Source organism: Durio zibethinus, chromosome 21 (genome assembly GCF_047325235.1).
Source record: "Durio zibethinus cultivar Kanyao isolate XHJ-2024 chromosome 21, ASM4732523v1, whole genome shotgun sequence".
In the NCBI taxonomy this organism is placed as follows: Eukaryota; Viridiplantae; Streptophyta; class Magnoliopsida; order Malvales; family Malvaceae; genus Durio; species Durio zibethinus.
In genome coordinates this window covers 1,740,796-1,761,109 of record NC_143182.1, presented here as the reverse complement: position 1 = coordinate 1,761,109, position 20,314 = coordinate 1,740,796, and the positions used below count along the sequence as shown (strand labels likewise).

At 37.2% G+C, this 20,314-nt stretch overlaps 6 protein-coding genes across 7 annotated transcripts; 1 reads left to right on the top strand and 5 right to left on the bottom strand.

The window, feature by feature from the left end:
* Positions 1-1,672: 1,672 nt before the first annotated feature.
* Positions 1,673-3,464, bottom strand: LOC111305922 (glyoxylate/hydroxypyruvate reductase HPR3-like). The gene is made up of 2 exons (XM_022903792.2): positions 2,866-3,464; positions 1,673-2,360 (listed from the first exon to the last, which is right to left on the bottom strand). The coding sequence occupies exons 1-2, from the start codon at positions 3,337-3,339 to the stop codon at positions 1,836-1,838; spliced, it is 999 nt and encodes a 332-aa protein (XP_022759527.2). The 5' UTR covers positions 3,340-3,464; the 3' UTR covers positions 1,673-1,835.
* A 383-nt stretch (positions 3,465-3,847) lies between these two features.
* Positions 3,848-5,551, bottom strand: LOC111305921 (glyoxylate/hydroxypyruvate reductase HPR3-like). The gene is made up of 2 exons (XM_022903791.2): positions 4,929-5,551; positions 3,848-4,600 (listed from the first exon to the last, which is right to left on the bottom strand). The coding sequence occupies exons 1-2, from the start codon at positions 5,403-5,405 to the stop codon at positions 4,073-4,075; spliced, it is 1,005 nt and encodes a 334-aa protein (XP_022759526.1). The 5' UTR covers positions 5,406-5,551; the 3' UTR covers positions 3,848-4,072.
* Positions 5,552-6,162: 611 nt separating this feature from the next.
* On the bottom strand, positions 6,163-8,100 carry LOC111304648 (D-isomer specific 2-hydroxyacid dehydrogenase family protein). The gene is made up of 3 exons (XM_022901400.2): positions 7,435-8,100; positions 6,716-7,256; positions 6,163-6,355 (listed from the first exon to the last, which is right to left on the bottom strand). The coding sequence occupies exons 1-3, from the start codon at positions 7,906-7,908 to the stop codon at positions 6,342-6,344; spliced, it is 1,029 nt and encodes a 342-aa protein (XP_022757135.1). The 5' UTR covers positions 7,909-8,100; the 3' UTR covers positions 6,163-6,341.
* A 682-nt stretch (positions 8,101-8,782) lies between these two features.
* On the bottom strand, positions 8,783-14,001 carry LOC111304647 (Nucleotidyltransferase family protein). Of its 2 annotated transcripts, XM_022901399.2 has the most exons (7): positions 13,823-14,001; positions 12,552-13,691; positions 11,773-12,141; positions 10,881-11,104; positions 10,523-10,586; positions 9,615-9,811; positions 8,783-9,163 (listed from the first exon to the last, which is right to left on the bottom strand). In XM_022901399.2, exons 2-7 carry the CDS (start codon positions 13,662-13,664, stop codon positions 8,953-8,955), a joined length of 2,178 nt encoding a protein of 725 aa, XP_022757134.2. In that variant the 5' UTR covers positions 13,665-13,691; positions 13,823-14,001; the 3' UTR covers positions 8,783-8,952. The 2 variants fall into 2 exon arrangements, with proteins under 2 accessions (XP_022757134.2, XP_089607287.1); XM_089751161.1 differs by having other exon boundaries at positions 12,552-14,001.
* A 1,027-nt stretch (positions 14,002-15,028) lies between these two features.
* On the top strand, positions 15,029-16,773 carry LOC111305920 (putative carboxylesterase 9). The gene has a single exon (XM_022903790.2). It carries the CDS (start codon positions 15,499-15,501, stop codon positions 16,453-16,455), a length of 957 nt encoding a protein of 318 aa, XP_022759525.2. The 5' UTR covers positions 15,029-15,498; the 3' UTR covers positions 16,456-16,773.
* A 409-nt stretch (positions 16,774-17,182) lies between these two features.
* On the bottom strand, positions 17,183-18,717 carry LOC111305919 (alpha/beta-Hydrolases superfamily protein). The gene has a single exon (XM_022903789.2). The coding sequence runs from the start codon at positions 18,343-18,345 to the stop codon at positions 17,311-17,313; it is 1,035 nt and encodes a 344-aa protein (XP_022759524.2). The 5' UTR covers positions 18,346-18,717; the 3' UTR covers positions 17,183-17,310.
* Between the last annotated feature and the right edge of the window lie 1,597 nt (positions 18,718-20,314).

Sequence of the window (20,314 nt, the reverse complement as noted above, 5' to 3'; positions counted from 1 at the left end):
AATCATCCAATGATTGCTCCCTAATTGGTGTACTTCTTTTCATAACTGTCTTAAAGAAAATTAAACGGAAGAAACTTTGTACTTTTCAATATTTGATGCCAACTTTTGCGGAAAGGTTGCTCACTAGAATTCCTCAAGTAGAAAAAAGTTGGATCTCACCAATTTGATTTCATATAGATGAGGTATAGTACAAACTAGATAGTCACAACACAATTAATTGCCAAGACTGTTAGGTGATAGCCATCATATATTTTAGATTGAGCATCTAAAATCAGATTGTTTTTGGTCACTCGGATGCATAACAAATCAAATACAGTGAAGGGTACTTTTTTTTCTTGCACTAAAATTTAACCTTTTCGAATTGAAGATGTTGATGATTGAAAGACAGCTTATCATATTCAGCTACTTGTATAATAGACTGTTTGCATGATTATGCATTCTAAAATACCAATACGTGTGTTATGTCGTCTTTAATTACTAGATCATATCAAGGAGATTCATCAAAAAAAAAAAAAAAAAACTTAACAAAATTATGTAATAAAACAAAATTAAATCTTACTATTTTGTTGTTAATACATGTAAGATGCGTAAAAAGATTTTAACAATCTTCAACGATAATCTTACTTTTGATTTGATAAGATTCGTCAGTACGATTTTTAGTAACTTAAATTATTCGCATGTATGCTTTGCAACATGAGGCATATATTACAAATGATAAAAAGAAAATGATTTTTAAATATTAACTAGCCATACAATAGAAGACACCAAAGATATAAATATCACGTCAATCTTGTTGATAATTGAAATGAAAATTATGGTCTTGATATACATAGTAGATACAGTAAGATAAATAAAGGAAAAATATCTATGCATGGAAAGGACCTCATACCAAAAAGTTGGTGCTATGAAATCCAATATCGATCTTTCTGGGCAAATGGCAACAAAAGAGAAGCTCTATACATTGGGCAATCAAGCTAGCCCCTCGGCCTTGCTTGTTCGATTGGACAACAATTTGAGGCATACTGACAATCCAAGCCCACTTTTCACGTGCAAAGATCAAAAGTTTTGGTTTATATGCTTCATTCTCGGAAGAAAAAAAATTGTACTACCATTTTTTTTTTTGGTGGGGGGTGGTGGGGGGGGGGGGATTAAGCCAAAAAAATATAGTAACGTTTTGCTCTGCCAATAATAGTGATATAATGATACAAGCATGCATTGCATGCCAAGCGGCATACACAGAGAAAGCAGAAATTATCATCCAAGTAAGATCAGATTATATATATGTATATGTATATGTATATGTATCCTCTACCGACAAAAACAAACACTTGGTCTTTTAGATTTAGCAATTTGACCTAACTCGGGCCTTATTTTAATCTCTTGGGCCTTTGAAGATTAGGCAATTGACACTTTAAGGCCCAGCCCAATGTAGCTTATTGTTTATAATCGCACATTTAAGTCTAACCATGGCTTTTAGTTGCTGAATAATTACTTAATCACAGAATTAAAATTTAATTAACTCGAATTGAGGTTTAATATAGTTGGTTCAGATAATCATTTTTGGCATCCTTTTTAAATCTTAACAACTGTAATTTCTGAATAAGAAAAATCTAATCTAACTCAAGTTTTTAGTAAAAGATTTTACACTAACAATTAATCACAACTTGTCATCTCATCAAAATTAACATTCATCTATAAAAATTTTTGAAAATTTTTAGTTAAGTTATTCATACGAACTCTTGATTGCATCTATAGCAAATTACAAAGAACCGAGTACCAAATTAAGGGACTTTGCTAGGTTAAACTGAACCGTGAACAGAAATACAATGATTAGTTCATTCATCCATGACTGGAGAAAGTAATGATTTATCTGAAAAGAAAGCTTCCAAGTTCCCCACCACCAGTTCACAAGCAGCGATGAAACCTTCTGGTGTAAAAACAGCTCGGTGTGGTGACAGCACAACATTATCCAATTCAAAGAGCTCTTTAGGAACATTAGGTTCGTTCTCAAACACATCTAAACCAGCTCCTCCAATCTCTCCTTGTAGCAAACACTCCACCATTTCCTTCTCATTGATAATGGCTCCGCGTGCTATGTTGACGATGATTCCTTGCTTTCCTAGTGCCAACATGACTTCTCTGTTAACCATATGCCGAGTGTCAGCAGTTAATCCACAGCAAATGATGAGGACATCACTGTCAGCAGCGAGTTCATAAACGTTGGAGTAGAAAGGGTATGGAACAAATGGCTTTTGGGTTCTTGAGTTGTACAATACAGTGCACCCAAAGGCCTCTAGCCTTTTAGCTACTGCTGAGCCAATGCCTCCAAGTCCAACAATCCCAACTCGCTTGCCTCCCAACTGATATGCACAAATTGAAATGGTCAAGATTGCTTTTCATCAAAAGAAAAACAAACTAGAGAGAATTAGGACAATGAGTATGAATCGTGCCATATGCAACGTCAAAATTTAAGCACTCTCATCTCTCACTCCATTTTTCAACCACACAAATGTCTGCAGAATGTGGCATAGAAGTATAGAACAATACACAGCTCAGTTTTCAACAGAATTATTCTTCAACCATGATTCAACAAGAATCCATCAGTTTACATTGATAGAAAAACTGTCATGATTTCCTATATATGTATCATGAATTTTTCCTTCTAATCCTCTTCAAAAGAAAAGAAAGAAATATGTGCACCATGTCCTATTAGTACTTTTTAGTAGAAACAGCAAAAGGTTCAAGCATCTTTCCTCTATCCTGCTAACCGTGTCTAAAATTCAAAATCAATGATCCTGCAAAAGAATTTTCCTACGAATCTGACAGAAACCCACAAAGAATAAAACTAAAAGGAGAAATAATGACCTTAGATCCAAGAAGATAATCTCCTTTCGCGGGCCAAAGACCATGTCTAACATACCGATCAGCAGCAGAAATCCTTCTAAGTACGTTAATCAACAACCCCACAGCAGCATCAGCACCATCATCAGAAAACACACCAGCAGCGTTGGTCACTGCTATGCCAAGCCTCCTGCACTCATTCAAGTCAATGTGATTGATGCCAGCGCTGGCAGTTACGACGAGTTGCAATGAAGGCAGCAGCCGGATGATGTCAGGGGTGATAGGGGAAGCACCAGAGCAGAGGACCGCTCGAACTGAGCCTGCATAGGTGGTCAAGAATTGATCTAGAGGAAGTGTTGACTCCCATGCTTTCAAGAGTTGGTATTTGCTTGAGATGAATTTATCCTCAAAAAGTGTAACAAGCGGTGGTGGTTTGATGACTAGAACTTGAGGGACGTCTTGCGATCGGTGATCACTTCGTTCTAATTGATGTTCCATTGATGGTCTGAGTTTAACTGAAGGGTGAAACTGAAGCAAAAGAGAAAGGCTTTACTGGAGGATGTTCGGTAGAAGCAGACCTTCTACAGAAAAAAAGAGTCAAGCAAATTCCCTTCCCTAATTTTTTGGGCTTTAACCTTTAAGTAAAAATAATAACAATAATAAAGGAAGGAGAAATTTCTTTCTTTGAATTTTATTTAATTTAATTATTTTGTCCATGATTCCAACTATGTTTGTTTGGTAACGGGGACATAGCAGAGGGGCATTGGATTCCAAATTATTGGGAGGTTGAATCATTGCCAAGTTCAATATTTGTGGCAGATATTGCGGCGCGCATACCGATGTTGGGCTTGGGCTCCATAATTGGGAAACGTTGGAATAGTTCAGATCATATGAAGAGACTCATTAGCATACCAACTAGGCAACTACCAAGCTCCAAAAACTTATGGCCTGAGGACTTCTCAGCTGGTGCATGGTGTGTTGTTTCCAAAAGAAAAAGTCTATTCCAGACGGTAAAACATTTGATGCTATGACTTTGTGATCCAATACTAGCCAATTTTCTACATTAACTATTGACATAAGTAACCTTCATTTTCATACATGTCAGACAACAAATAATTCAACAAGAAATCCAGAAAGTCAATAACCCTTTTCTTATTCATAATTCTATTGATGGCTTCATTGCATCAATGATCAAACACTCCACACCCAGCATACATGAGAATTGAGATCATCACTCATTCATTGTTACTGGGGTTAGTAAGGGTTTATTTGAGAAGAAAGCTTCAAAATTCCCCACCAGAAGGTCACGCAAAGCCATTATAGTTTCCTGTGAATGAACAGCTCTATGTGGCGACAGCACAACATTATCCAACGCGCAGAGTTCTTTTGGAACATCAGGCTCCTTCTCATACACATCCAAGCCAGCACCTCCAATCTCTCCCCGCATCAAACACCCCACCATTTCCTGTTCATCTATAATAGCGCCACGTCCAACGTTAACAATGACTCCTTCCTTCCCCAGTGCTTGCAGAACTTCCTTGTTAATCATGTGATGGGTTTTGTCAGTTAATTCACAACAAATTATAAGAACATCAGAGTTTGATGCAAGTTCACAGATATTTGAATAGTATGGATATTGTATGGATGGCTTCTTCCTTCTGGAGTTGTACAAGATATTGCATCCAAATGCATCAAGCCTTTTTGCTACTTCTAAGCCAATGCTTCCCAATCCAACAATTCCAACTCGTTTGCCTGTTAACTGAAACAATGAACCCCAAATCCAGAGTCACAAAGAATGCATAACTAGAAAAAGATTGTGATTCATTCAAACAAGGGGAAATTTTAATAATTCCTCTTTGTTGGTTTGCAACCTCTGTAAATTTTAGTGACAGACAATTTCTTTGGAATTATTATAAAATCATGTCAAAACTGACTCTTCAATCACCGTTGATCACGAAATACGAGGTGAAATGGTTTCTCAACAAAAAGATCTTACATTTTCTTATGCAGAAATTATGAAAAATATCTTCTGAAACTAAAGGGCTCAAGTCAACGATATGGAGACAGGCCAGAAGGGGAAAAATCACCTTGAATCCAAGAGGAAATTCTCCTTTTCTGGGCCAAAGCTGCCGTCTTATATACCGATCAGCTGCAGAGATTTTCCTTAGCACGTCAATCAGTAGGCCAACAGCCAGATCAGCGACATCTTCAGAATACAAGTTTCCAGCATTGGCTATAGAAATTCCACGCCTTTGGCACTCTGGCAGATCAATGTGGTTGAGACCAACACTTGTGGTGACAATCAGCCCCAGAGATGGCAGCAACCGGATTGTGTCAGACGTGACTGGGTGTGTGCCAGGCGAGAGAAGGGCTTGGACTGAATGTGCATGGATGGTCAAGAATTGGTCTAGAGGGAGAGGCGATTCCCATGCTTTCAAGAATTGGAACTTTTCTGAAAGTTGATCCCCATGAAATTTGAAGACTGGTGGTGGCTCAAGAACTAAGACTAGTGGAAGATGTTGAGATGGATGAACATTACTTTCTTGGCCTCCATAGTCGGCCATTGGAGAGCTAGTTCTATTAAATGTAATAATTGATATATTTATTAAAGACACTTATTTGTGGTTGTGTTTTGGTAGTGATGATGGTGTGAGGTCCTTTCTCTGATTGACCGATAAGGGTTTTCTTCTGACCATTTAAGGACGCCCCCTCTCCGTTAGTTCCCGGTGGATTACTTGTTAAAGGGTCGAATGGTTCTTTTGAAATTTTGATGAGTAACAAAAATTCAAGTTGTTTCGACTCAGAACAAAAGTATCCAAATATGGATACTCAACACTAATTTTTCTTTTTTTTTTGGACTTTGAGTACTTTTTTGTATCTATGTCATGCATTCTTTCTATTTATGATGATAATTAAATTGATAGCTGATTAAAGTGTAGGCAACTTGATTATTTTCCAACCACGTACGCCAGAGACATTACCGCTGCAAATTCACCGCCCATTCGCCACCATTGCCAACTCACATCTTTGCCAAACTACAGTCTAATTTCCAACCAATCCTGATAAATTGTTATAGTTTTTGCTGTAATTTCTTCATATATTTATGGGTTAGACTCGTTGCCTGCTATGTGACCAGGTGATCTAAGCTGGCGAAAACATTTCTGATTTCTTCATTATTTCTTTCTCTTATCTTCAGTACCAACATGTAGAAGTGCTAATACAAGGAGCAAGGCTTTTGTACGTAGCAAAGACGTTAAAACCATGTCTCGTTTCTTGACTACCATAACCAAGTTTGAAAGAGCCTAAATTTTGCAAGCAATATTGGTAAAATATGTTCGTTAATCTTCACCCAAAATCAGGGTATATCTAGTGTTTTACAATGATTGCGAACAATTCTACACGGTTTGTAATTTCAAGCTTACAATTGGAAGACATACAACAGAGAAAATTATCTAATAATAGCAATGCACCAAGTCTTATTCCTGGTCTCCTCAACTACGCTAGTCTTTCCACCCTGCATCCACCCAAAAAAGCATGTGAATTAGAGAAATAGAGTAACTAACCTTGTACTACATAACCAGTTTGCCTAAAAGATGAGGGAGAGATATGATGTTGAGGATGACGACATTGATATGAGATTGCCTAAAAACGACGAGAATGTCAACAAACATCATATTTTTCAGCTTAGCAGTAAGCCACATGAGCTAATATCGGGAAAGAAAATTTTCCTTTAGTTACGAGACTCTGCAATATGTTAAAAACAGCATATCCCCTTCACGATGTAGAATGACAGCTTGTCAGATGAAAAGATCATTCCAAATTATAAAAGCCTCAGTGAAATTATGAGTAAAGAGATATTGGCACAGTAACTAACCCGAGAAATGTGGTTGGTCATCCAGAGCAACAGGGGTTAATAAGGATTCATTTGAGAAGAAAGCTTCGAAGTTTCCGACCACAATTTTACGCAGATCTTCCAAAGATTCCGTTGTAAAAACAGCATTATGAGGAGACATAACTACATTATCCAATGCAAAGAGCTCATTGGGAACAAGAGGTTCATGCTCAAACACATCCAAGCCAGCACCTCGGATCTCTCCGTCAACTAAACACCGAACCAATTCCTTCTCATCAATGATGGGCCCACGTGCTATATTAATAATGACTCCATCTTTCCCCAACGCTGACAACACTTCCTTGTTGATCAGGTGGTGTGTTTCATCAGTCAACGCACAGCAAATTACAAGGACATCGCAATTAGCAGCCAGTTCACGAACATCAGGATAAAAAGCATATGGTACTAATGGTTTTTTGTTTCTTGAATTGTATGAGATAGGGCAACCAAATGCCTCTAGTCTTTTAGCAACATCTGATCCAATACTCCCTAATCCAACAATTCCCACTCGCTTACCCCCAAGCTGAATTTCGTCAATTACCAAATCATCAGCAACGCTTAACATTCGCATAGTACTTTATGTTTATAATTTAATTTGGGATTGAAAGGAAAATTTTTTAATGTTGCAATTTTTTGGTCAAAGCTTACAATTTCTTTCCCATTAGAAATAAGATAGGTAACTGGGGAATAAAGGATACTACCTTAGAGCCAAGAGGATAGTCCCCTTTCGAAGACCAGAGTCCTTGCTTGACAAAGCAATTAGCAGCCGAAATCTTCCTCAAAACGTCAATCAACAACGCCACCACGGAATCTGCACAATCAGCGGAGTAAATGGTTCCAGCGCTAGCCACCGCGATGCCACGGCGTCGGCACTCGGAGAGGTCGATGTGGTTAAGGCCCTGGCTAGTTGTAACCACCAAACGAAGGAGGGGCAAAAGGCGAATAATATCTGCAGTAACAGGAGCGGCACCAGATGAGAGAACAGCTTGTACAGACAGAGCATGGGCGCGTAAGAACTGGGGAAGAGGGAGTGGAGATTCGTAGGCCTTCAAGAATTGGAACTTGGGTGAGTTGAAGAAATGATCTCCGAAGATGACGAAGGCTGGCGGGGGTTTAAAGATCAGGACATAGGGCAGATCGTTTTGGGAACGGAGAGATTGGTTTTCAGATGCCATTGCTTTGTAAGTGCTCGGTTGGTTTGTGTTTAGCCTTCGGCAAATAGGGAGTGATCGAGGACCGCACACGGGTGGGACTTTACGCAAGATTGCTGGATGAAGTGGTTTTTTTAAGGTAAGTTTGATGAGAAATTGGTGTACGTGAGCAATACGGCGTGACGAGGAAAGCCAAGCTTTTTTTTTATTTATATTTCCGGCATCAATTTCGGAAACGGTAGTTATTCAAAGGCTTACACCGGCTTTGCTTGACTTGTCATAATAATAATAATAATAATAATTAATAATTAATAATTATAATACCAATTGCACTCAAACCACATACAAATCTTTTTATTATCTACTATGTTTTTTTTAATAGGTTTCTTGTCTGCCATGTCAATCAAAAGGAAAATTTTAATCAGAGCAACGTCACGTTGAAATGTTTTTTAAACATCCAACGAAAGAAAAAGTTGTAATTTATCTAATTATTAATTACTTTTTTAAGTTCTTAAATAGTGAGACCTATATTTAAAGACTTTAAACTTGAATTTTAAATTTTTAATTCTAGTGATTATTAAATGCAAAAGCAAAAAGAAGAGTAATAATAGTAGAAATCAGAAAGGGCTAAGAACATTGACAAGTAGAAATAATTTTTCCCCGATATAAGAGTTCCCACATTTTTTTTTTAATTTAACTTTTCGACGAATGTGACCACAACGTTGAGTAGGCAACCCCTAGCTTCGACTACCTGTTTTAATGCATTTGTCGTTAGCTTGAGAGGAAAATTTAAATGAATATTTTAAAAGATTGGCAGAAGCAACCCTAGATATGATCCAATTACAAATGTAATTTAATATAAGGCTATAGAGAAACTAAAAAACTGAAACGAGGGAAGTTTCATAAACATGATGTTCTTTATATTGATGGGCATAAACAAAGCCGAAAGCCCTAAATACAATACTAAGAACCCAATGACAAAATTGAAGATGGGGGTGAGAGGAAGCACACTACAAAGCCAAATAAGCTTAACCATTGCTACATTTAACACACCTGAACAAGGTTTAGTTAACTAGGAACATAAGGTTCAAAGAGTGTCACACAAGGATTTGGGTCATACTGCAAGATATCAGCAGCACGTTCGAACTCTTCTCTTAGAACTCTAATGCTGAACTTGTCCACCACTCGGCCAAGGTCATGAGATGTCTCAAAGGGATCCTCTATACAGATTAAATGACGATCATTGCCAATTCTCCTTGTCCAGTCTTTTTCTCGCTTGCTGTACAAATGTATGTAATAAATGAGAAACATTTTTGTTCATACTAAAATGAGATTTGACTCTACAAAAGAATTCGTTTATCTTATCCCTACTCTTTCCCTTCCCTCCATCTATTTATTCCTCAATTAATGCAAAACAAAATTTTTTAGCATTCATTGATCTTTTGCAAATTGCAGGCCATTCTAAGATTGCAAACATGTTTCTTCCTGCCCAAATATACATCACGGCTACAAAAGCAATTTATTGCAGAACTGTGTCAAATTCCTAGACCATAACAGAACCAGAAGTTCCAAGAGTAAATGGGATCTGTTTATAAAATAACTCATAAAGGCTTATAGCATAGAGGGGATCATTCACCACAAGATGCAACTAACCATCAAGACATTTTATATCTTCATCTCAAAAGTCATTTATGTAGAATTACTTCAAAATATAACAGTTTAAATCTTACCTGATTATCCTTCCTGTGCGGACAGATATTACTGAATTTGCATAATCATGACCATATGCCCAATAGTTGAAGAATGCCCACACCAGTTGAGCAACAGTTTCCTTGTTAGAAGATCCAAAATCACGAAGTTTTTCAACTTGATCAAAGTAAGCACACTCAACATCATCCACAGTGACAGAGTAGGTTGTCTCCATCCCCTGAAATAGAATTAGCAAAAGTAAAATCCAAATGAGTAACCCAACAACATTTGTTCATGGTATTTAGTAAGGATAAAAATAATACAGAAGTAAAGCTTCCGATGAAATGTTTCATGTGAAGGAATAAAGGCTGTGAATAGATGTGTGACATGAAACTAACCCCATACTAATTATGGACCTTACAGATTTGTTATAGGAAACAGAACCAACAATCATACATGAACCAGAAAGGTAAAATATGACCACAAAACCTAACCGATGAAAAACCAAAACCCATTAAAAAAGTCCACTTCTTTCTGTGACAGTTTTTTCCATTCATTACATTATATAACTCTCTTTGTTGTTGTCTGCCACCTTTTCATTATATCATGCAACTCTCTCTACCATACCAGAGCAATCCATGGTAATAGCAAACACTTGAGACTGTTAATTAAGCAATTATCCTTAAACTGTGCAGCCAAATATATAAGCCAACTAGACGAGGCATGTCAAAAACACGATTAAAGGTTGACATTTTAAACGATAGGTGAATAAACAATAGAATATCATGTTACCTTTACCATTTAGGAGAAGAAAATTTCTACCAGCAATAAAGTAGCAAAGGTCGGACAAAATCCAAATTATTAAGTTCCATGAGTTTTTTCACTGTAGAAACAACTTAAAATATCCAAATTAAATTAGCAGGTATACGAAGCAACAAGACATACACACCTGCAAGCATGGAAGGATAGCAGGTCTACGTTGCTGTAAGAAATGAATGCACATTAAAACATACCTGCAAAGAAAGTAATAATTAAAAACAAAAACTGAGAACATAAAAACATTATCATACACAGGCGACTTTACAAGAGCAAATTAAATTAAGCGATAACATAAATGTGTCCTACCATTTTTCTAGGATCATGAATCCTACCTAAATTGGCCATCATTAGCTTAAAATTTTTATCTATGCTTTATGCATTCCAAAACAAGCTAAACAGACTAACCACAAAAACCATTGGAATATGCTGCTGCTCAAGAATCACATTGCTAATTACGGCAAATTGGGAATTGAATAATAGTAACTCACGCATAGCTAGATAGAGTTCCTTGGTAAGTTTCATTCACTCCTCTGGACTTGGCCCAATGTTTCACAATAAAAGCCAACTGTCGTAATCTTGCATCTATCTTTGCATAATCCTTTAGAAGCTTAGTATTTACTACAGCCAAAATATTGTTTATGCATATGTCACAGGAAATTCCAGTCACCGGATCCATAAGCTTGACTAGGGGGACCCTAGCACGAGTCAGTGCCTGCACAAGGGGCAAACAGCAAGTTAAACTAGATTTTACTGTAAAGTTTAACCATAAACAGTCTAAACTTCAACCACAATGTTCTGTATACACTTTATGAAAGCATATCAGCTGGAAAGGACAACAAAAAGAAGAATGTTTAATGAAAATAAAATACAAAGATCACACAAAAAAAAAGGGCACTCTGAACCGAATTTTCACAAACTAGCATAAATCACACAATGAATCTTAAAGGGTGTACAGTAAGGATTTCTTAGGGGGCATGTACTAATCAAGTTTCAGAATAAGATTTTCTCATCTTGAATTATCATCCACCTAGAAAAAAAAAGTATGTATTAATGCCACTAGGGATTTATGTAATAAATTAATCAAGTTTACAAACCTGCCGAGTACACAAAATGTCATCATAGCTCATTAACATAGCATTACTTAAAATTTAAAAAAAAAAAAAAAGTCCTAAGAAGCAGCTATTAATTAATAGAAAACAAATCAATTAAAGAAAGCCCAATCAGCAAATAGCCATCCCATCTACAATAGAACATACTGAAAATTTAGGCAACCATTTTAATACCAATTTAAAAGAAAGAAAAAAAGAAAAAAAATGACTGTGAGTTCACACATATAATTGATTGCAATTAATTTTAAAGAAGATAGCAAATATAATCAACCTGCACATTCTGAAGATTATCTGACCGCAAAATATCTGCCAACTTCAACAAGATTTCAGACTTGTTATTGATGTCCTCATTAAACGCCAGACAGACATCAATATCACTCTTTGAAACCCCAAAAGAGTTGGCACATGATCCATAAAGATATAACCCTGCTTTTGGCCACTCTTTGCAAACTAGTTTCTCAAGTAATGCCAATAATTGGTTCTGCTTGGCTCTTTCCTCCTCAGGCGGTATAAGCAACTCATAAATAGCAAGTAAAGGTGCAATTAGCCTGTGAATGTCACTGCGACACTCCATCTGCCTTTTTAACATTCTCAACCTCTGGCTAAGTGGCCTTTGCCCCCTGCTATCTATTCTGGATTCCTGATATAAAAACCACAAGTGAATCCCAAATTTAAACAAAAGACCAGTCTTTCACTAAATAATAATGTCAAATGGTCCAATAATTTTAATCTGAAATTCTGACTATCTAGATAAAATGGCGGTGGTATGTAACAAAACTCAAACTTCAAGGGCACCTACATTATGTATCCAGTGGGACACTACTTGGACTTAGAATGAAAAGCTTTGTGAATAAATATTACCAACCAAATTTCAGGCAGAATTAAACTATTAAGCATATACTACCAAAATTAATCGTGCTGGTTTAATTTCAATTTAAAATTCAGGCCTCCACCTTAATCTTTAACTGGCCGATCTCTCAAAGCTTCAAAGATTATAGCAACAGATTCAAGGTATTAAAAAGTAACAGTAGGAAAAAAAAATAAGTTTACCTTCTCACGACGATGCTGCTTCTTATCATTCTTATCATCAGAGTTTTCCTCTATCGACAAAGACTCAAGAAGCTTTTCCCCAACTTCATCCACTTCGCCACCATCTTCCCTCCTAAACTTATCACGCCTTGGAAACCCATCTCTACCACCATCGCTATCAACATCAGTAGCCGGAACAGACTGCAGATTACTCCCTGCCGGCAGCGGGCGATCAAGCTGCCCACGAAGCCCCATCTCATTGTCACCACTCAACTGACTGTATTCAGCTTTTAATTTATTTACATTTTGCTCAACTTGCCTCCTGGTGTTTCCAAAATCTCGACTTCCTCCACCTCCTCCCCTAGACTTTCCTGAAAACCCTGGAGGCGGTCTTGGAGTTTCCGCTGATGGGGTAGGCCTGTAATTCCCAACATGCTGCTGTTGCTTTCCTCTTTCACCAGAATTTCGATGTTGAAAGGCGTATGGACTCGAATTTGCATTGGAATTAAGCCTCGGCTCCAATTGCTGTTTTGATAAATTCAACTTCGAATTTTCAAGGAAATTCCCATTAAGTAAACCCTCAGGCTTTTGAAGGGTTTGAATATGGCTAGGCAAAGAACCAAAGACGATCTTTTGCTCCTGATGCTTTTGCTGGACCAGGTTCTGGATCACGTGATTGTTGTTATTATTATCGATCCCTGGAAACCCTAACCTAGATTTGTTATCATCGATAAAAGCTCCTTGATTGCCGGTGAATTGGTTTCCCGCTGAAGACCAAGGGTTTTGCGGAAACCCTAGAAAATTAGGAGCGAAAGGCGTAGAGAGTGTATGGGGCCACGGACTCGGGAGATCGCGTCCATTCGATGACCAAGAAGGAAGGAAAGACAGTGTGGGCCCCACAGCTGCAACGGCAGGATCGATGGCTAGCAGTGGCTGCTGTTGCTGTTGCTGTTGCTGTTGCTGTTGCGGTTGTGGTTGCGCTTGTGGTCGAGGCATCGTCACGGGAGTCACTTTAGAGAGTAATGGAGATTGTTGTTGTTGATGATGTGGTTGGGGCTTTTGGAGTAAAGAAAGGAGAAACTCGCCACCATTAGCGGTGGGTGGCAGTGGCGCGTCGCCTCCACTGCCGGTCATCGCAGTATGTTTCTCTGAGGTTTAACACTTCAGAGAAAAGCGAGAGATAGAGAGAGAGGATTGCCAAAAGAAGATCAGAAATCTCAGGTTATCTGATTCGCAAAAGGTAAAAAAATTCTTTGAGTATTAAATATCGTATCAAAATCTGGGGAACTCACAGTTCGATCTACGTTCGACAACCGTAGGATCTAGATCAAAGGATGTCGGACGATGCAGCTTTTTCTCCTTTCGCTCGAGTCTGTAGTAACTATGTTCACTCGTGACTTCTGGTCTTCGACTAACTCTAACTCAGCTGCTGGTTGGTTTGTAATTGTTTGTTGTTTGGGACTTTGGGCATGCTTTGTCAGCCAATGTAAAGTACCGCTTTTGTAACTATGAATCCCACACGATTCCTTAACCAGCAAGTTGAAAAAGTACAATATTGTATGGACTCCTCTTTGTGTTTGGTTTTCCTTCCAGTTCTACATGTGCTCTTTAAAGTTTAATATAAAATATAACTACAAATAATGATAATTATTATATTAATGGTTTTAATTATTGACATTCATGAAATTAACAATTAATTATTGTATTTGGTACAAAATATTATTATAAATAATAACTTAATTAATTTAAAAAAAAATCCTAAATACACTGTTAACACAATTTTTTAAAATTGAGTACTTTTGTTTTTTGTTTTTTACTTTTTAATTACTATAAAAAATAAAAGTAAATTTTATTAGTATTTTAGATTTGTAAGATTATTAAATTTAAATTTTAATAATAATTATCATATTTAATATAAATATAGTTAATATGTAAAATGCTCTCTATATTCTATATTTTAATTAATTTAATAATTAAAAAAATAAAATTCTCACTTTAATACTCTAATTTTTATTTTATCAATCACTTTAATACTTTACATTAATATTATTAATTAAATAATTAACGTAATATGAATATCCAATAAAATTATGCTATGGCTCATAAATCTCAAGTCATTATCATGTCATCAAAAAAATTATTTTTTTATTTCTTATTAATTCTTTCAATTTCTTTTATTTTATTTTTTATTTTTTAAATTTTAAATTAAAAAAATATTTTTAAAAATTTTATATTTTTTATATAAATACTAATGTAAAAAAATTTTATATAAATATTAATATAAAAAATAAATGATATAACGAGAACTGGACATTTATATATACCACGTTTTATATTTTATTAGATATTAATTTACATAAGTAAATTGATAACAAAGTACTTGATAAAAAACAAATTTGAATATGAAATAAAATTTTTATTTTTTTTAAATACTAAACTGATTAAAAATATATATTACACGCATTATTTTTGAATTTAGCCCATATAAATATTAATTTAACTAACTTTAAAAATTACCTTTACTTCATTAGTTAGCAAAATGCAATTCCCAAACATGATGCCATGTTTGGTTATCACTTTTCTACTGGCTTGAATCAGGTGCTTGATCAGCCAAGCAGGATTCAAGAACTAACTTCTAAAGAAAAGCCCAAAGCCCATAAGATTGCGGGCTGCCAGAGCCTTTCACAAACTAAATTTTCTGTCGAAAGAAAAAACAAGTCAACAGAGCCTGAAACCAAAAAACCATGGAAGATGTCAACAACTCAAAGATGGCCTCCTCATAGAAAGCCTAATCTTACGGCTCCAAAGCAGTTCCACTCATCCAGTAATTCAGGTGTTTTCAGGAATTCTGTTATCTCAAATTCCAATAACGAGAATATCAGCCTTCGAATCGGTCACATTTCATGTAAACCTATCGCACTTTAACCATCCTCTCCTAATCTACACCCCAAATTTCCCCATTAAAACCATGTCGAGATTCGATCCGTATGAGCACCTTGGTATACGGCTCAACCCTGATGGTACGGCCACTCGCCTCAGCCACTACCCCAACACCGATGCCAACCCCGGGGTAATTCCAGGTCTCCCCACTGTCTCCAAAGATGTCACCGTCAACGATGAAACAAAGGTCTGGGCACGCATTTTCCTCCCCACCAAACTGCCCTCTAACGACAACACTGTGGCACGACTCCCCATCCTGTTCTACTTCCACGGTGGCGGATTCGCCTTCTACAGCGCCGCCAATCTCTCAACTCATCAACCTTGCTCAGCCCTTGCCAGCGAAATGCCTGCCGTTATTATAGCAGTCAATCATCGCCTCGCCCCCGAGCACAGGCTTCCGGCACAGTATGACGACGCCATTGACACGATCCTCTGGGTGAAGAAACAGGCTGTGGACCCAGAAGGAGAAAAATGGCTGAGAGATTATGGAGATTTTACAAGATGTTACCTTGGTGGACGTGGCAGCGGTGGCAATATTGCGTTTCATGCTGCTTTAAGAGCTCTGAATTATGACATAAAGCCTTTGAATATCATCGGCATCTTTATGAACCAACCAATGTTTGGTGGGAAACAAAGAATGCCATCAGAGTTAAAATATGCGACGGATCAGTTGATACCATTGCCTGCACTTGATCTGTTGTGGGAGTTAGCATTGCCTAAGGGAACTGATCGTGACCATCGATTTTGTAATCCATTGGAGAATGGACCGTACAAGAGTAAGGTCAGTTCGATAGGAAGGTGTTTGGTGATTGCGTTCAATATGGATCCAATGCTTGATAGGTTACAAGCATTTGTGGAAATGTTGGTGAAGCAAGGAGTTCAAGTTGAAGCACGGTTCGATGTTGTGGGGTTCCATGATATCGATCTCGTGGATACACAAAGATCTCAGGCCCTTTTGAATATTATTAAGGAATTTATCATTTGAAATTAGTAGTTGAAATTTTCTGATATGTTTCTTCCTATATTGCGGATTGAACTTCAAGCAAAGCAAAGATTTCTGATCAAGTTGATCCAACGCTTAGTTCTGGTTCAGATGCGTGAGAAACACATGAATATGATAGTTCCAGCAAATTCATTAGAGAACATCCATCAGATTTTTCAAGGTCTCATTCGACTGTTTATTATTGCTCAATTTTCAGAAATTTGCTTAGCCACTCACCCTATCATTGCTTTATGCTGACAATTACATGCCATCATGTTGGTTTTAGCAGCTGTTAAAAACCTATCGCATTTTAATAGAAGAAAAATTTTTTCCTAATCAATAATCATGCTTAATTGTTAACGATGATGCTAGCAAACCGTTGAGAGTCCACAGATGGAACCTTAATTTATTATTAATAATGTTAATAAAAATTAATCATAGATCAAAAAGAAAAAAAAAAAGTTTTACTTCCAACGAGTACCAGGTTTTTCAAGTATAGAACTTTTCAAAAGAAACTTGTCAAGGTTTATAACTTCTTTTTTGAAATTTAAGGTATAGAACTTCTTAAAAGCTTCTATTTCAATAACTTTTTTAGGACCCATTTTGAATTTTACAATTTTAAACATTAGTTTTTTTTTATCAAAATCTATTTGGTCTAGTTTACCCCTTTGGACAGGGAGGTTTTTTTATGAAAAGTAAAGAAGTTATAGTTTTTTTATGAAAAGTAAATAGTAACAAAAACTAGCAGCAGCGAAAAATTAATACTGGCCCCAAATTAAATACAATAATCGACGATAATTAAAATTTTTTAGCAGACTACTGAAAATTTTGAACCAATATTTAGTAATTAAGAACTTCTTACAGGGTTGATTTGGCAGTAGCCACATTAACACCCTGATGACAAGAATTGTTGACAAATTCCTTAATGGTCTCAAACAGAGCTTGAGCCTTCAACGGATCGAAAACTTCTATCCCATGACAACCTCCTTCAGCGAAATCTGCCACCACCTCGACCCCACGCGCCACCAGCATTTTCACGAATTCCCTCTGCTTGCCAATCAGTGGATCCCCTCCATGTCCTGTCACTAAGCACCTTGGCAGCCGTCCAATGTTCTCCTTATGGGACCCATCAGCAGCCATTGGATTGCAATACTCATGGTCACGATCAGCTCCCTTTGGCAAAGCCAAGGACCACATTAGATCATTAGCTGTTAAAGGCAAAATCCGATCACTGATGAATCTCTTCTCTGATTCAGTCCTTTCCACCCCACTGAAGTACGGCTGATTCATTATCAGCCCTATGATTTTCACAGGTGAGATATTGATGTCCAAAGCACGCAAAGCTGCATGGTAAACCATATTGCCACCTGCACTACCACCAATCAGAAAACACTTGGAAAAATCTACATACTCTTTTAACCATGGATCACAGCCGTTGATATCCATCGCCTGGTCTCGGACCCACATGATAGTCCCCTTGGCATCATCGTATGCTGCTGGAAGGCGATGTTCCGGTGCAAGACGGTATTCGAGAGAGATGACTACAGCTGGGAGCATAGCAGCCTTAACACTGCATGCATCGTGAAAAGGACGGGAAGTAGCACTGAAGAGGATGAAGCCTCCACCATGAAAGTGTATTAAGAGAGGGAGCTTATAAGTGTTTGGCGGAGGAGTTGGAGGCCTGTACACACGAAAAAAGGTTTTGTTGTTGGGGTTCAGAGGGATATCCTTAAAGAGAGCGAGTTGAGATGTGCCGGGATCGGTGCTTTCTTCTGTTGCTGAAACTGAAGGGAAGTGAGCTTGTCGAGTGAGTGAGCCGTCTGGATTTTGAACAATTTTGAGGAGCTTATAGGGATCCACGGATGATGCTGAAGTAGAGGATTGATCTTCCATTGTTTTGAGATAAAGATTAGAGAGATGATTGCTTGAATGAGTAAAGAGAAGATGGTTTGAGAAACGTTTGTGGTGGAAATGGATACTCTAAATAAATGCTGGTGGCTGAGGTATAATTAATGGTGATCAATACAGCGTTTGCTACTACTACTTGTTTTTGTTGGCTAGTTTATGAGCATTTACTTTTTCCTCAGTTTTAAATGCTAGAATTGATGGTTTTTCCCTCTCTCATGCGTATAATTCAAACTGTTTCCCATCCCCCGTTAGTGTTTCCATCATCCACTTATCCCCTAATTTTCTGGACCATTGCATTTGCATGGATGGCAATTCTTGAATAGGTTGACCGCGCCGCAAAGACTACATTTTAAGTTCTAATTAGTGTTATGTACAGCCTACTTGCTTTGAACCAGAGATCATCCATTAGAATTCTTTAGAACAGATACAGAAAAAAAAAAAAAAAAAAAAAAAAACAACTGGTGCATGGGCAGATTTGGGTATAAGTCATCGAAAGGAAAAAGACTTTTTTTTTTAAACTACTTTGTTGATTATACTCTAAAAAGAACTCGGTCCTCTTTCTGGGAGGTACGATCGCTTGCAAAACTCGAATGAACAATCTCAAATGCTCCAATATCAAGTGACTAAAGCCTAAGCCCGATCCATTTAAGACTATTTTTTTTGCTTATAAAAACAACAACAACAAAAGTTGATATCTGTGAACCCTGAGTAATGGGTCAAAAGGTGAAGGCCCATTTGAGCTGGTTTGGGTGAAAAACAAACCTAGGGCCTTGGATAAACCAGTCTATGACTAAATATCAGGTGCGGTGACTGACTCAGCTACCCAATGTTTAACGAGTACATAGATTTAAATAAGAAGACGCATGGCCCTAGGTCTGGGGGTTTACCAAAGCACGGTTGGGTCCCACTAATTTCTTAATTTCGGAAGAGACGTCAATTTCATCTTTAAGAAACGTGCAGCCTTGATAATATCGTTAAATAATTATGAACAAAAATCATTTCAATTGCACTCTTTGGTAACAAATTCATTCCTCTCAGTCCCCGCACTGAACTGAAAGATGGCTCAAGCTCAACTCTTCGTGGGCGTTGCCCTTCCATTGTAACCAATGGAGACCCTCAAAATTCTGCTATCTTTTTAGACTTTTCTCTCAATTTAATCCAGAACATGTTGGCTCATATATTGGTCTTGGCTCTTACCCATCTAAACTGTAAGAATTTTTCTGTCGCAGATAGCTTTCATATGAGCAAATGTCCAATAGTCTGGAGAACGGACAGAATCTCAATTTTTATCGCAATCGACATCTTGGTAAACTAGCAAAGAGACCCCCGAATCTCTCAACTGCTGCCAAATTATGCTAGAAAACTCAAAGCAAAGGCAGATGAGAGTTGACTAGTTCAGAATCTTTTGTGAAACAAAACTGCTTATTTATCACATTGGGAAAACTTTTTTATCTGTAAACAGAGAGAATCTTCAAGGTTTAGTTCACGGTAGCACATTTTAGAGCGTTCATTGCACTTTTATAACAGCAAAAAGAGACACCAATGGCCCTTACAAGTCAGAAATGTGATGCTCAAGTCATCTACAATCTAGAGACTTACATATCCCCACTGCAGATGCTTTTACTGTGCAGAATCAAATTCATTTCAGCGAAAGTGAAAAGCATCAGAAAAATATCATGACTAAGACATCACCATGATTACTTACCAGTATAATTCTTAGTTCCTCTTGATATTCCAAAGCTGTCCCTTTTAGAACATAAGATATTCCATAGGCAAAGAAAAAGCATAACTCAAATTAAGCTTCCAACAAATTCATTTCCAACTTTCTTATCTCCTCCTAAAAAGAACAAGTCTACTTCTATTTTCAGAATATTTTCCTTTTCCTCACCAAGAGCTAACATTTTGCTTTTACATACTGTTTTAAGTTTTGGATATAAGTCAAGCATAGCATCAA